Source organism: Colius striatus, chromosome 3, assembly GCF_028858725.1.
Source record: "Colius striatus isolate bColStr4 chromosome 3, bColStr4.1.hap1, whole genome shotgun sequence".
Lineage (NCBI taxonomy): Eukaryota > Metazoa > Chordata > Aves > Coliiformes > Coliidae > Colius > Colius striatus.
This window is the reverse complement of record NC_084761.1, coordinates 12,956,325-12,970,735: the sequence shown is the minus strand read 5'-3', so window position 1 is coordinate 12,970,735 and position 14,411 is coordinate 12,956,325. Positions and strand designations below refer to the sequence as shown.

Genomic DNA, 14,411 nt, shown 5'->3' with positions numbered 1-14,411 from the left:
GGTAGTTCTCTGGTGTGTGAATGCTGGGGAAAGAGACCTTCCCTTAGCTTCAAGCTACTCACCAACCGGGTCAAATTTCAGCTTTACAGAGAGGAAGTAGAAGAAGAGCTGGTGAGAGGATTGGACAGAAGCTTTATCTTAGTGATGGCATTTTGTAGAGTTGCCATCTTGTACTTCCCCATAGCGGAATTTCATAGGATTAGCTCTAGTTCGTAGTTAAGATTATAAAACACGTTTTCTTTTTAGTTACTTATGCAGTAGTAGGAGGCATATTTGTTTGGTGAATTGGCTGTTGCTGGCGGAAAGAAAGGAAACTGTTCAACCTTTGAAAAAAATCCCTATCCTTTCTCTTTTTCAAACTTGTATCTCCTCAAACACAGCTGCAAGCTGCAGCACCAGAGTTTGCTGTAGGGCATTAATTTCCTAGATTTATAATGAACATCAAAAGTGATTATTCTGCTTTTAGGGCATTAAAAGTGAGCTCAGAGTAAGATACATTTCTGTGCTGGTGTTGATTTGAAACTGGTCAAGGTGAAGAGCACCGGAAAGTGTGCCAGTGTAAGGTCAGTGTTGAGTTAGCATAGGTGCTGGGTAAAGTCTGGAAATTCCTCAAGGAACCACTTCTTGGTAATTCTGATGAATACTGTCTTGATAGAAAACAGGAAAGCAGAGGTGTTGGAATGAGGTTAGAAAGGGCACCTGAAGGTCCCTGGGGAGGTTTTGATGGGGCTTGGGCAATATCCTGTTGTGTGGGATGTGGAAATATTCCAGCAATTACTAAATTAGGATTACATTTTAGAGAATCCTTTTAGACAGAGGACTTTTCAACAAGAACTTCTGTTTCCTGCCAAACTAACAAGATCTTTAGGAGGGAGGGAAAAGCTTTCAGTAAGTGCTCTTGATGGGGAGAAATTTTAAAAATGGAGCAGGGGACCACTTGTTGGAAGCTGAGAATTGATTTCATTACAGTATTAATAGTTAGAAATAATTAAAAAGGAGAACTAAGCTCCAGGATCAAGTGTTTAATTGTACTGCCCTTTATTTCAGCACCTTTTTTTTCCAATATAGCTTGTGCTGTGTTTACCGCACATGTTTTTTCTTGAGAAGTTTACTCTTGCTTCAAGAGAAAGGCTTTGAAGGGCAAGGTTTGTAGTTAGTTCTAGGGGAAAGACAGCCTGTAGGGACATCCTGCTCCTATGCAGTTTTCCCATCCTAACATGGAAGCATAAGTTTGCCCTCTTGAAGCTGAGCAGCTCAGGGAACTGCTAGGATCTTGCCGGGGGGTGACTTGAATGACCTAATATTCAGCCTTTAATTGGAAGCTGAGTGTGATGGGAATTCCCATGGGTCCTGTTTGCTGTTGAAAAAATGCTAAGGATTTGGGACTGCCCAGCTGTAATGGAGAGCATTGCAGTGTTAAATTATCACATTGAATGAAAGATACTTGCTAGGAAATCAGGATATCAGAGCAGCTAGGAGTAGAGAGAAAGAGAGAGGATGCTGTAATTGCAGGTCTAATTGCAACAACATGCAAGGACCAAACCAATACCTTCACTAAATGCCATCATTACATTCTCGTTTTTGCTCTAGGCAATGATTCTGCGATAAATGGGGAATGAAAGCCACCTCCTGAGCAAAAGCAGTTTGCATTATGGAGAGTTCACTGGACAGACTGGGTGATGTGTGTTTATGTTGGGGTGGGAGAAGGAGAGTGGAGTGATCCTGTAGTGCTTTCTGCTAAACAAGTTCTCTACAAGGCAGGTGTGGTGTGGCTGGGTTTGTGCTTTCTTTTGCAGTAACATGGAACTGTTTTCTTTATTATGCCTGTCAGATAAATAATTCTTTCTATACTATGGCAAAACTGTTCTTTCCTTGGAAAAATATTTCTTTACAGTCAGGCTCGAGCAAGGAACTCCTAATAGCTTCCAGTACTATATGTGTTAAAAGAGATTTTCTTTTATTATTTTATTAACTTAGTTCCTGTAGCCTCAGGCTGTCCTTTGGTCTTGGGGTCCTTTTACCAGCTGACCAACCCAACCATCTTGTCTGACCTTACAATCCCTGACATGTTCTGAATTCACACTGTACCTCTGGCAGTGCCCCTAGTCTTGTTTTCACACCTCGAATTTGAATGTTCCTTCCTTTCCACATGCGTTCACTTGCTATCCACGTTCAGTCTTTGACCTTTAGATTTTGAAGGAGGAGATAACCTTTGTGTACAGGCTTGCTCTGCTGGGCAGTTAGCATCACCTTCACTATCTGAAATACAGCCTTTTTCATTTGGGGATGGGGGGAAAGGACCTTTTTCCTACCTTGTCAATTCCTGATTTCCCCAAGAGAGCAGGATCACAGTGATGCATTTCAGTGTGGCCAAGCTGGGTTTATGAAGTGCTCCAGGTTCCATGTGGCAATAACCTGGTCTGGATGTGAACTGCATCACTATAGAGCTGAACGATCTTATGATATTTTGGATGTTTGCAATGGCAGAATTCACATGAGAAAACTAGTTTGTCCAGAGCACTTGTGTGTTTCTGTAACAGGGCAAGGTAGCAAGTTTCAGCAGTGAAAGAGAGGCGGCACTGTCAGATTTCCTGAGTTTTTTGCTCTTTGGATTTATGCCAGAGGCCTATGCTTCTTCCACTCTCTTCTGTAGCCTCACAAACACCAAGGTTCTTCCATGCAGTGAAAAGATAAAACACTTCATCAGCTGGCTAATCCCTGTATGCATATTGCACTCTAAATGGTAATCTCCTTAAAACACACCTGACTTTCTGAAATTTTCAGCCTTTTGTCCCCATTCTTCTCCTTCAGTGCCTCGGAGGTAGGTGTTAGGTGCTGTCTGAAGTTGGGAATGCATTAGGAAGTACTTCAAATGAGCCCCCACAAAAAGTTTTACCTTTAGCTTTCAGCCCAAGCTTTATACTTGGGACTGCAAATGCTCTCAGGGAGGAGAGAGGGATTCTGCTTTTTGTAGTTCTCTGCAAATGCTTGCTTATAATTGCCAGCCAAGTGAGCCAAACATATTGTCTGTGAGATTTTAACCTCTGAAAAAAATATTTATTGTAAACACCACAGTGTTTAACGAGTGATAAGTCACATACCATTTAGAGGATATTTGCTCTCAGCTGCTTTGTTCATTGTCAAATCTGTTTCATTTTCGTTGTGACAATTCTGTTTGTTCGTTGCTGGAACTCTTCGGTAGGAAAAATGTCAAGTACTACACCAAATATTTCGCTGAAGAAATCCATTCAGCCATGCTGAATAAGAATAGCTTCTTCTAAAAGAAGTCAAGCTCTGTTTTTGAGTTGCCATCTGCTTCTTCGAGTGTATGCATGTTGCTTTCCTACAAGGGATATATGGTTTATACACACAAGACTGACTAGTTTTTCAGTTTTCAGAGCAGCAACATTTATTCGAACTGTGTGTTCATCTGTGGCTTGATGCTGATGTGAAAATGATGAGCGTGTATCCATCAAGGTTTCTTTGCTGTAGAAAGAACAGTAGATAAAAATGTAGGCTATTGTTCTGGGAAACATCTCCTTCAAGTGAGGGCAGGGGCTTTATCCCTAAAGGTGTTTACTCTTCCTCCTGGCAGGAGCGTGATGGGATGAGAGCAATTCTGGAGTCGTACGACAGCGAGCTGACCCCTTCGGAGCACTCGCCGCAGCTGAACCGGCGCATGCGTGAGGCTGAGGAGATGGTGCAGAAGCTGCATGCTCATAACACCGAGCTGGAGGTAATAAAGAAGCATCATGCTCTAACTGCTGGGGTAAAGTAGTTGAGACCTTTAAGATTGAATTGCCTAGTGATGTGATCTCCTCTCACATAAGACAGATTTGCAAAATTCAGACTTGAAAATTCCAGGATCAATAAGCCCCACAAGTTATTGCTCTACACCTGAAGCCGGCAGAAGCTGAGAATAATCAACTTTGGGTGTGATGAGTGTGTTAAGCACAGCTGTACTGCGTGGCTGGAGTGACAGCTAGACTCCACAAGTTAAAAGGTTCTATAAAGGAGAAGTAAAGGGGTGATAAAATGTACCAGGTGTAGTGTTTTCTCTGTGATCTAGTCAAAGGGATTCACTATATTGTGTGTGTAACAGGGCTGTTCTGTAGGCAGTGTGAGTGAGAGTGTGTGTGTGTTTAAAAGAGCTTTAAGGGTTGAGGAAATAAAGTGTGTGTCTGCTGTTAATTCCTCATTTATTAGTGTTGGGCTTGAAAACCCCAGAATACCAGTAACCCTATTAAATGCTTTTTCTAGGTTTTCTCTAAGAAAAATCATTCTTTCCAAAGACAGAAGTAGTTCTTGAAGAGATTCTTATATTATTTCCCTTTTTGAAAATTTGTAATCCAAAATGTGACTGTAGTGAGCTAAATGTTAACATGTATTTACCAAATAGTTCCTCTCTTCTCTGTTGTACTTTGTCATAGACTTCTTTATGGTCAGATGTTGAAATATTTGGAATCTGTCTGTGATCTTAAAGCTTGGCAGTTTTATTACATAGGCTTTACAATAGTCATAAGTATGTGAGTTTTCTTTTAATCATGCCTAGTTCCACTGTCATATATATTTATAGACACCATAATTCAAATGGAGTAAAACTTGTAGAAAATGGTGCTCTTTGGGTTCACATTCAAGCCATATAGTTTGTCCCACTATGCACAAACTTCTTTGACATCCTTAAAAATGCTCTTTTATTTTGTTGGTAGGTGAGGGCTTCAGTCAGGTGATACTGGTTCCAGTAACCCTTAAAGCCTTAGCAAGCAGGGAAGTGTAGTGTGGCACAGACCAGTGTTATGGTACAGATTCACTTCATCCCTGATTCTCCAAACAGTTCTGTGAAGTTTTGGGCAACTTGATAGAGAAATTAGCTGGTTACATTAGATGAGATGGAAATTTGCCTGAATTTCTCTGCCTTGCTGTTTTTCTGTATTGTCTTTTGATCATTGTATTGCCTACCACCAGACAGAGCAGGATTAAACGATGCTGCCATATAGTTGATAGGTGACTATTTTATCCTGTTTTCTTAGTTGTTTCCAACAGTGGCTCTGGTTGTTGGTGGGAAACTTCCTGAGTTGTTTGACAGGTCGAATGTATGTGGTGTCTGGGCAATGGCAAATTACCATTTCTTCTTCAGATGAAAGCATGTAAGAGCATGGGAATCAATTTATGGAAAGTGAATTATAAGTTTGCTTTCACTGATATGGATAAGGGCCACATGGAAAATTTCAGAAAGAGCCTGTATTCTCTGGAAGTTTGTTGTGCGTGATGTCAACCTTTAAGCCTTTCAAAGACTGCTAGAAACAGGATTCAAAGAGCTGGTATTCCCCAGGTATAGCAACATTTTGTACTTCACTTAATTGTGTTTGCCTTTCTGACTGCAATGATGACTGCTGGACCCCATCCATGTAGAAATTTTGTGGGAAAGTTTTTTTGTTCTAGTAAAAATTTGAAAGCTGGAAAGGGAAATTGAGGTACAGGCAGAACTCCTGGTGCCTCATCATCAGGAGCAGCAGCTGTAATCAACTGCCATTAGATCAAAGAACTGGTCGATAACAGCTATTAATAACTTCCACCATAATGCTTTGCACCCTCCCAGCTCTGCTGAGCCTTTCTACAAATTTTAGAAATGTTGACACCTGAATGACTCATCTCACAAACAGAAGAGACAGCAGGAATGAGGCACCTTGGAGCCTCAGTTGTTTCTGAGATGTGGGAGAAAGTCTTTGATGGAGTAGGCTGGGAAGGGAAGGAAAACTTCAACACACTTAAGTGTAGCAGAAGCGTCAGTGCATACCAGGAGCTCCTGATGTGGATGGGCTGGGAGGGCAGCACATAACCAGTTTGTATGATAGCACAGGAGAATGAGAGGAGCCTGTCTGTGAACCTAATGCATGTGGCAGCAAACCAACAATGAACACAACTGTTCTGATGAGATCTAAGCAAGGTCTGAGAAGGCTGTGACGAGGGTGAGTGATGGATCTGAGCTGAAAAGACCTGGCTGACACTATCACTTTTTGCTAAGTTTGGTTAAATTGTGGAAAGATCCCTGGTTAACTGAGGATTTAGCACTGTGCATAACCACAGAGGAGTGCTTCTGGCAGCTCAGCATGCACTGGGAATGCTGTGTGGTTGTTGCAGGAGCAGCCCTTGCACCATCAGTCCCTGTGCACTGCAGCTCTGCTGGGGAGGCATAGCTGCAGGCATAGCTGTGCTCCAGGAATATCCTGAGTTTAAAAACAGCCCTTAGAGCCTCTAAGGCGAAGGCATCCTCTTGCATTACATTTTGTAGCTTCTGCCTTTCAGCTTTGTTCATAAACCTTAAAATTCACACCATGCACCAAGTCTCCTTTCCCTGACTTCTTTTATCACCATTAGTTTTCTTCTTTTTTTCCTACAGAATACTTAATTTACCGAATCTTTCTGTGCTCCCTAGCAGAGAGCTCTTTGGTACTGTTTCTTTTCTTGTTTCTTCTGGCAGCCCTAATCTGTTGCCAGCAGCCCCACTGCTGAACAGCCATAGAGGGAAGAAGTGAAGTTCTTGACAGGGATTTTTCCTTGTTCTGAAAAGGGAGATTTTCCCATCCATTCCAGCCATAGCTCTGTGTGAGGCAGGAAGCTCTCTGGTAAACAGAGAGTGACAGCGATAACACAGTAGAAAAGAGGAGGAAACTATGTAGAACTAGGAAGATTTTGGGCTGAGGCATCAGCTTGTAACTCTTTAGGGAGATGAGGTCTCTGATAAGTCCTTCGCTTGATGTATAAATGGAGGTGGGAAATCATTTAGAAGAACACAGGGAATGAGAGAGGAGTGTGTAAGCCCTGGAGGGTTGTATGTGAGTAGTTTATTAATATATGCTGGGAAGATGGAGTTAGGTGATGTAGTGAGTTATGCCTCTCGTTCCCCAGCCCTTGCTGGGCAGGACAACTGCTGGGAGCGCTGCTGCCTCTGCATCGCAGACATCGCCTGAATTACAGACACCTTTCCAGAACCTGAAATACATAAGGATACTTTCATCCCGAATCACTTCAGAGACGCAGTGTCACTGCATAAGAGCAAGTCCTGTCAAAGCCTGATGAGGCAGAGGACTGGAAGGCAAGGAATGGCTTATGTGGAACTTTTTAATTCCCCTTCATTGATGACTGATGAGAAAAGCTGGATCTCTAATGCATGGCCATGCAAACACATTGTCTGTTCTGGGACCAAAAATGATTGCTTTATCTTCCCCAGAACTGTGTGCCCCCAGCCCAACCCTCTACTCCATAATGCTGATCTGTCTCGAGAGGTTCAAGAAAGCATTTTACAGAGTGTGGAATATAAAGCAGGAGGAAGATGCAAAGAAAAATGCCGTCTGAAATGGTGGTTGGAAAAGCAAGCAGGCTGTGTCAGCCTATTTCACATGGTTAATGAAGTGTCACTCACCATCTTTTAAAAAGCGTGTTCTGGTACTGAAGAGGGAATGATTTTGTCCCTGCTGTAAATACTCAAACAGAACTGTAGTCATATTTATATCATGGCATGAGTTTTTGTTTTGATACTGGTAGTATTAACAGTTTTCTTACCAATCTTGGTTAACTTTTACTACCTTAACTCCCATTACTTCTAATTTCAAGGTAAATATGACAAAACAAGAAGCTCCTGTGGATGCAACAGCTACTGTGAAAAAGCTCTGATGTGGAGTTTAGTGTTTGAAAAGTTAAATCCAGCTGCACAAAAGAGAAATCATCGTAAATATAACTGCATTAATAGCAATTTTATTACAACACACTCGGCTCCATATGAAACTTTAATGAAGAGAGATTTGCAAAGAAGACTCATGCTGACACCTTCAGTGATCTCCAGCATTTTTTACATTGAGAGATTTACAGTGTCTGTGAGCACCATATGTACTCTAATCAGTTAATTATGAGCCTGACGGTTTCGGCACATGAAATGCCATATGTTCTGTGTTTTTGTTCCACCACGGGCATTAATGGTGACCTCAAAACTCATTGACCAAATATTGTCACCTTAACTGCACCTGATAACTGCAGTGCATCTGCTAGTGGTGAAAATTGGGCATTGCTGATTCTAGTGCTGTTAGTCACAAATCTGCTCCTTGCAAAGGGAGTTACTTAGCAGTCACCCTGGTGTTTAAAGTGCTTAAAATTTATGTGCCAATGCAATAAAATGTTGTTTGAGCAGTTAACAGTTCCTCCTTGTCTCTCACCCAGCTTTCCCCATCGGTGCTTTTCCACTTTTTTACCTTCTGTTTTTTTTCTCTCTTTGATCCATGCTTTATCTTTCCTTATCCTTCCTCTGTCGAATTTCCTCTCCCCCTCAAAGGTAAATTGCTCCTTTACGTAGCAAAATGGATTTCTGTGATGATGGGAACTTACAGAGACATTTCCTCTCATCTGTGCAATGTACAGAGGAGTTTGTTTTCATTTTCAGATTTCTTTTGCTTGCTTCCTCTACCTCTCTGCTGCCATCCAACTTTTGCACACTGTTTTTTCTTGGTGACAACTAGTAAGAAGCAATGAGAAGATTATTCTGCTTGCTTTGGTTGTCCATAAGGAGGAAATCCAAGTCACTAGAGCTTTCCTGCCACTCTGGAATGGCATATGTTTCACTTGCCCAGACTTCTGCTGTCATTGTAGCATCTTATCTGTGACTCATGTGGGAAAAAGCAGCCTCTTTCTGGAGATGATGCTAATGTGCTCCATGCATCAGCTACCACTGATTGCTGAAGCAGTCACAGGGCTGGACATCATCCTCTGACAAAGCAAACACCTTGTCGAGATAGCATTTTGAACCTGAACACTGACATCTCTTGGCAGGCTCGAGCCTTCCTGAGAACCACTGCAGTCCTTCGCATTTCTTTTCTTTTCTAAAGGAGAGTAGGTCAGGCTCCATGTCCTCCGGCAGTCCTGCAAAATAGATTATCTTGGGTTCTCTCTTCTTTCACATGTTTCATCTTCCTTCAGACCTGAGTGACCTTGTCAAGCCAAGGAGCCATTTGTTTCCTCCCCTCCCTTTTCACCTGTCAGTGGCTGTGTTTTGGGAGAGCACCTTGCAAATAACCACCATATAAATGAGGAAGTCAAGTCACGGAGGGGCTTAATGATTTGCTGAAGGTGACAGTCCCTGCTCTGTGGAAGAAGAGTGCCTCTTAAAACTGTTTGATGCTGCAGCATAGCTTGTCTCTGTGCATCTGAGACTTTCTGTTTAGTCAAACTGGATTTTAAAACTCAATTGCTGATATTTATTTTGAGATGATGCACCATTTTGCATCTGTCCTGAAAGTTAGTGATTGATCAAGTGTAGTCATCCATGGCATTGCCTTATACTGGAGGTACTCTGCAGAAACCAGCATTGTTTTCACTACAGTTAGATTTTTACAGCTACTATTAATGCATGGATGCTCTGACAGTTTAAGAATGGCTTTAACTCAGCAATTCCTAGGGACCACAAGCCTCCGTCATTCTTAAGAAGTGAGAATGTCTGAGCAGCAACTTGCATAGAGTAAATGAAATCATTAACTAAGAGAATATCTGTACCTTTAGCCCATGATAAACTGCTTTGTAGACAAGCTCTCAGAAAAACAACCAGTTGCAGAACAACAAGCAGTCATAAGGACCCTTTTGCTGCTCTTGACTGCATATTAATGTAGACTATTGAGGTGTGTGGGACAGAAAAGCATTTTCCAGCCCTGCTGCCTTTTTGTGCTACAGGTACAGTAAGAACAAGGGGACACATTGTAGTTTACTTCACCTCTTGCTAAAAGTCCTGCTCCTGACGTAGATGTAGTCTGCAACACTCTGCCCCTAGTTTTCTTTCTGACTAGGTCATGTCTTGTCTTTCTCCAAAGTGAAGAATTTCTAGTAATGATACATATAAACTATCACCTGTATTAGCAATGCAGGGAGTTTGGGCTAGATTCCTGCAACCTCTGCTGTCAAGTGTTTCAGTCTGCAGGAGGCAATACCTAGCCCGTGTAAGACCATGCATATCGTCAACCTATTGTCTAGGCAATGACGCTTAGAGGACCTGGGAATGTTCCTGTACTCAGCCTCTGAAGGATCTTGCTTCGGCCCCCAAGAGACTGAAAAATACCAGCAACAAAAAGATTTTTCCCTTCCCCCCAACCTATGCTACCCTAAAAATGCTCTTGGTATGAACAAATCCTCCTATAGTTCCCTCCAATGATGTCACAAATAACCAAGCACAAACGAGGCCTGACCTAGGAAATTTGGATTAGCTTCAGATGTGCCTGGTGATAGGACACAAGAGAAACTTTTGAACCAGGTCTGAATTTCTGCAGAAGATGTAAAATTGGCTTCCTTTTAGCGATGTTTGGGAAAGAGAAGATAACTGATGTGCAGTTATGAGTCATATTTACCATAATAGAATAGGGTAGAGCATTTCATATGGTGTTGAGAGCTTTAAAACACTTTAGAGTGGAGAGCCTGCATGGCTGTGCCTAGAGATACAAGCTCTGCAATTAGATGTCTTTAGGTGGAGGAGGAAGCAAGAATACATTTGGAGTGGGAGCAGTGGCCTCATGCACGGCAAATGGCAGTAGACAAAGAGACGACATAAAAGAGCTGCTTTTGTGCAATATGGTGCATATCACCTCCTGTGAGTGTGCAGCTGTGGGAGCAGGGGGCTGTATTGGGATGCAGGTAGTGCAGTGATAACGTGTCTCTCCTCACAGGAGAAAGACAGAAGGAAAAAGGCAAATTGAGCATCTTTGGGGAATGAGGTTAGGAACAGGTGGCTTCCAGCTTTTCAAAGGCATTGAAAATGTAGAAATAGGTTGTTTTGTCTTATGGCAGTTTCCATCAGTTACTTTTGCAAGACAGGCAGTGCAGAGGGAAGGGCTGGGAGTCGGTAGGGAGGCTGCTGTGCAGGTTCCTCCAATGCTTGCACCATTTTCCAAATGCTGCTTTCCACAATTACAGAATTGTTTAGGTTTTTTTTGAAATGTTAGAGAAACATTCAAGGAATAGGACAAACTGCATTCTGCTTTTAACCTCCTTGAATCTCTTCCAAGCTGGAAAGCACAGTGATTTTATGCAGCACTGATCTCATCTATGTGGACCATGCACCTACAGCCCATGTTGCTGCTGTGCTACAAATCTGGTAGCAAGGTTTGTCTTTAGGATTACTCAAATGATCCTTGCATGGGAATGATCAAAGCTTCCCAACAGCTCCCATAGTACATGGTCTCTTTCTGGAGCAGGGTGATCAGATCCTGTTGGAGGCAGTGCCACATCCACTGGAGCACTTCCAGCCCAAAGGTGCTTGCAGTGGGTGATATGGGTTCACATGACTCACCGTCAGATAAATATTTTGCTGCCTGGTGCATTAGGGACTGGAAAATTGACCAGTCCTGGCCAATTTCTCTCCAAACTACAAGCCAGATCATTTATGTTGGATTTCCAGAAGTGCCCTTAGGCCAGTGCATCTCATAATTTTTTGAACTATATGGGTGATTCAGGCTTCAATGCTAGCATAAGGTTGATGTTGTCTCCTAAGTCTTAGACCTACTACTTGGGTACAAACTCTCATTGATGAAAGCTTTTGGAGACCAAGCGAGTCTAGGGGAGAAGGGAGGTAAATGTCTTGCGAAAAAAGTAAAAGCTAAGGTCACCCACCCATCTGAATAATGTTTTACACAGAAAATGCCATGGAAATTTTAACTATCCCCTAACTCTGCACTGTATTAATAACATTAAATAATTCATGTCTGGGCATCATAAGAGATGCTCTGAACTTGTTTTAGATTTGTTGATTTTTATAATGATTGGATTTGAATTCTGTGATTTGTAGTGCTTCATTTCAGAATAATTACATAATCTCTGCATAATTTAAGATTCAAAGTATGTATTTGTAAGTGTTTTCGTGTCTTTTTTTAATTCATGATGATGGTCTCCTATTAAGAAAGAGGGATGAATATTTTTAACAATTATTTTGTATTTAAAAACATGCTGTAAAGATTCCACAGATTTCCTGCAGGGCCTCCATGGAGGAGGCTCAAGACATTTCTGCTTACTGTCTTTCTATGGGCTTTAGCTACAGAGTTTTGTTGAAATCCTGTTATCAAATACTTACAATATAGCCACAGAAAAAGTGCTTTGAGAAAACAACACAAGCTTGTTCTCATGCTCTTGTGGATCCTAATGTTCCTGCTCATCACAGTTTTCAAGGAGTACAAGATCCACTTTAATACTCCTAATACTTTGGTTATTGTGGCAATTAGAACAACAGTAGTTGCTGTCTTGGTTTTCTTTTTGAAGCTCATTGATTCTTTATTTTGGCCTTAATTACCAGCATTAGAAGAGGTGTTTCTTCAGGGAACTAATTAATATAAAAAGACTGGTTCAGCTGGAGCACAGTGAGTTGAATGGTGTCTAAATGCAAGAGCCAATTACAATTGTTTTATTTCAGAATATATATAATTATTCATCCTTAATGCTTCTCCATAGTTCTGAGTTGCACTGGCTCCCCTACATTCACCTTGTCTTTCTCTATGGACCGGGTTGTCCAAAGGTTGCAGCATCTCCATTTCCCCAACTTGGTTTCATGTTAAGGTTGTGAATTTGAGTATGGCACCATTGCAAGTCATAACTTGAACAGAATTTAAAAGAATTCTCTCTTTATTTTTCTCTTTTCCACTTCAATGTGACTAGCCTACTAATATTTGGAAAAGGCTGGGAAGAGAATAAGTGAAAAAGCCAGCTGATAGCAGTTTTCACCAAGCTGTGAATAAAAACTAAGCTGTTGATATAGCTCTCCTCTGTTCAGGGGTGGTCCAAGTAAATTGTAAGGAACAATCCTGTTTTCTCAGAGGCTTTGCACTTTATCTATTTGCTTTAATCAGTGTTAATGTCAAATGTGCTTTGATTGTGCTAAAAGCTTTTCAGCAAAACAAACTGAAAGTGCTAAGTTTTGGAAAAAGCATCAGTCTTCCTATAATGCAATCTGTAACGTTTTTCTTTTGCATTTCTTTTATGCTGTTTAATGATATAGGCAATACTACTGTACAGTACATGTGCCATGGATCTAATATAGATACAAAATGCCTGGTACATCAATTTGACATATTGAACTGATTTATGTTTTCAGTTTGTTTAAATTGCTATAATGGTGTCGGGGTTTATCCTCAGCCAGCAACTCAGTACCTCACATCTGCTTTCTTGCTTCCCCAACTCCCGGTGGGATGAGGAGGAAAATCAGGGAAAAAAAAAGTAAACCTCATGAATTGGGATAAGAAGAGTTTACTAACTGAGGTAAAATATTATAATAGCAATAATAAAAATATAGAAGAATAATAATGGAAAGGACTATAACTAAATGAAAAATAAAACCCAAGGGGAAAAAAAACCCCAAACTCCATGTGATTCACAATGGCTATAGCTTTGACTAATATATACTCAAATTTCAGTTCTATTCAAGACCACATTAAAACCAAAACTGATTTCTGATTTAAAGCATTTATTTCTGTCTGTTCCTTGTTCTGTTGCCTGCATTCCACGGGTGAGACTTGCAAACACGAGTTCTTGTAACATCAACTTCCTTTTGGAAAACTGTAGAAACAGTTCATTTTCCATTTGAAAGCTGGTTCGTGGAAGTGTCTCTAACCCTAAATATTTTTGATTTTTAAAGGAAGTCAACAAAACGTTTGGTCCATAGAAAAACAATAATATATTTATTAGCTATGAACGTGAACAGAATAATTATGTTGTAGAAGTTAAGTAGAACAGTTTCTGTAATGGGAGAGATTTTTGAGGCTTCTTTGTGTAAAGGCTGCCACTGTACATTATTTATATACACACAGAAAGGATGGATGTTTGTATCAGTATTAATTTATGGGAGCATCTCTTGAGAGCCCACAAACTCTGACTTTTAAGTCAAGGCTGTGCAGTGCAGTTGAGAACTGACCTAATGATTGAGACTGTAAACCAATGATCTTTATGTGGCAGATATTATTGCTAGGCTAGTTGTTACCAAACCTATCTTTGGCAATTATGTTCTGACTACTCTTAATTTTATTAACAGTTCATCCAGATGCAGTGCTTTTCACTTTCTAATGCTCTGGTTTATTCCCTACTATAAGAGATGATTTCATCAGTGGAAGATGCAGCCTTAGGATAGATTGTTTTCTGACATATTCAAATAAAGTGTGTGCTCCTTTGACCTCTGTGGATCTGGTTACACCTGGCAACGTAAGCTTGCTGGTTTCTGAAGCATTCTGTGACCTTTTGTATGAAGAAAGGTGTTGTGGAGAGCTAGGAGAGATGCCTGCATGACTGTGGCAGCAAACCCATTATTTCCCTAGGTGGGAGCATTAAAGCAGCAGCTAAACCATGTTCACTTGTTATTTGCCTTCTGTGTGTGTGGTTATGAAAGGGCAAAAGCACCTACT

General features: G+C 41.1%; 1 protein-coding gene across 1 annotated transcript in view; it reads left to right on the top strand.

Moving 5' to 3' along the window:
- The window catches only part of MAD1L1 (mitotic arrest deficient 1 like 1), a 374,437-nt gene that overhangs the window by 155,305 nt on the left and 204,721 nt on the right, over window positions 1-14,411 (top strand). The window contains exon 12 of the mRNA XM_061992527.1: window positions 3,596-3,736. Coding sequence (XP_061848511.1) covers window positions 3,596-3,736 — 141 coding nt within the window. The remainder of the gene's footprint in view (window positions 1-3,595; window positions 3,737-14,411) is intronic.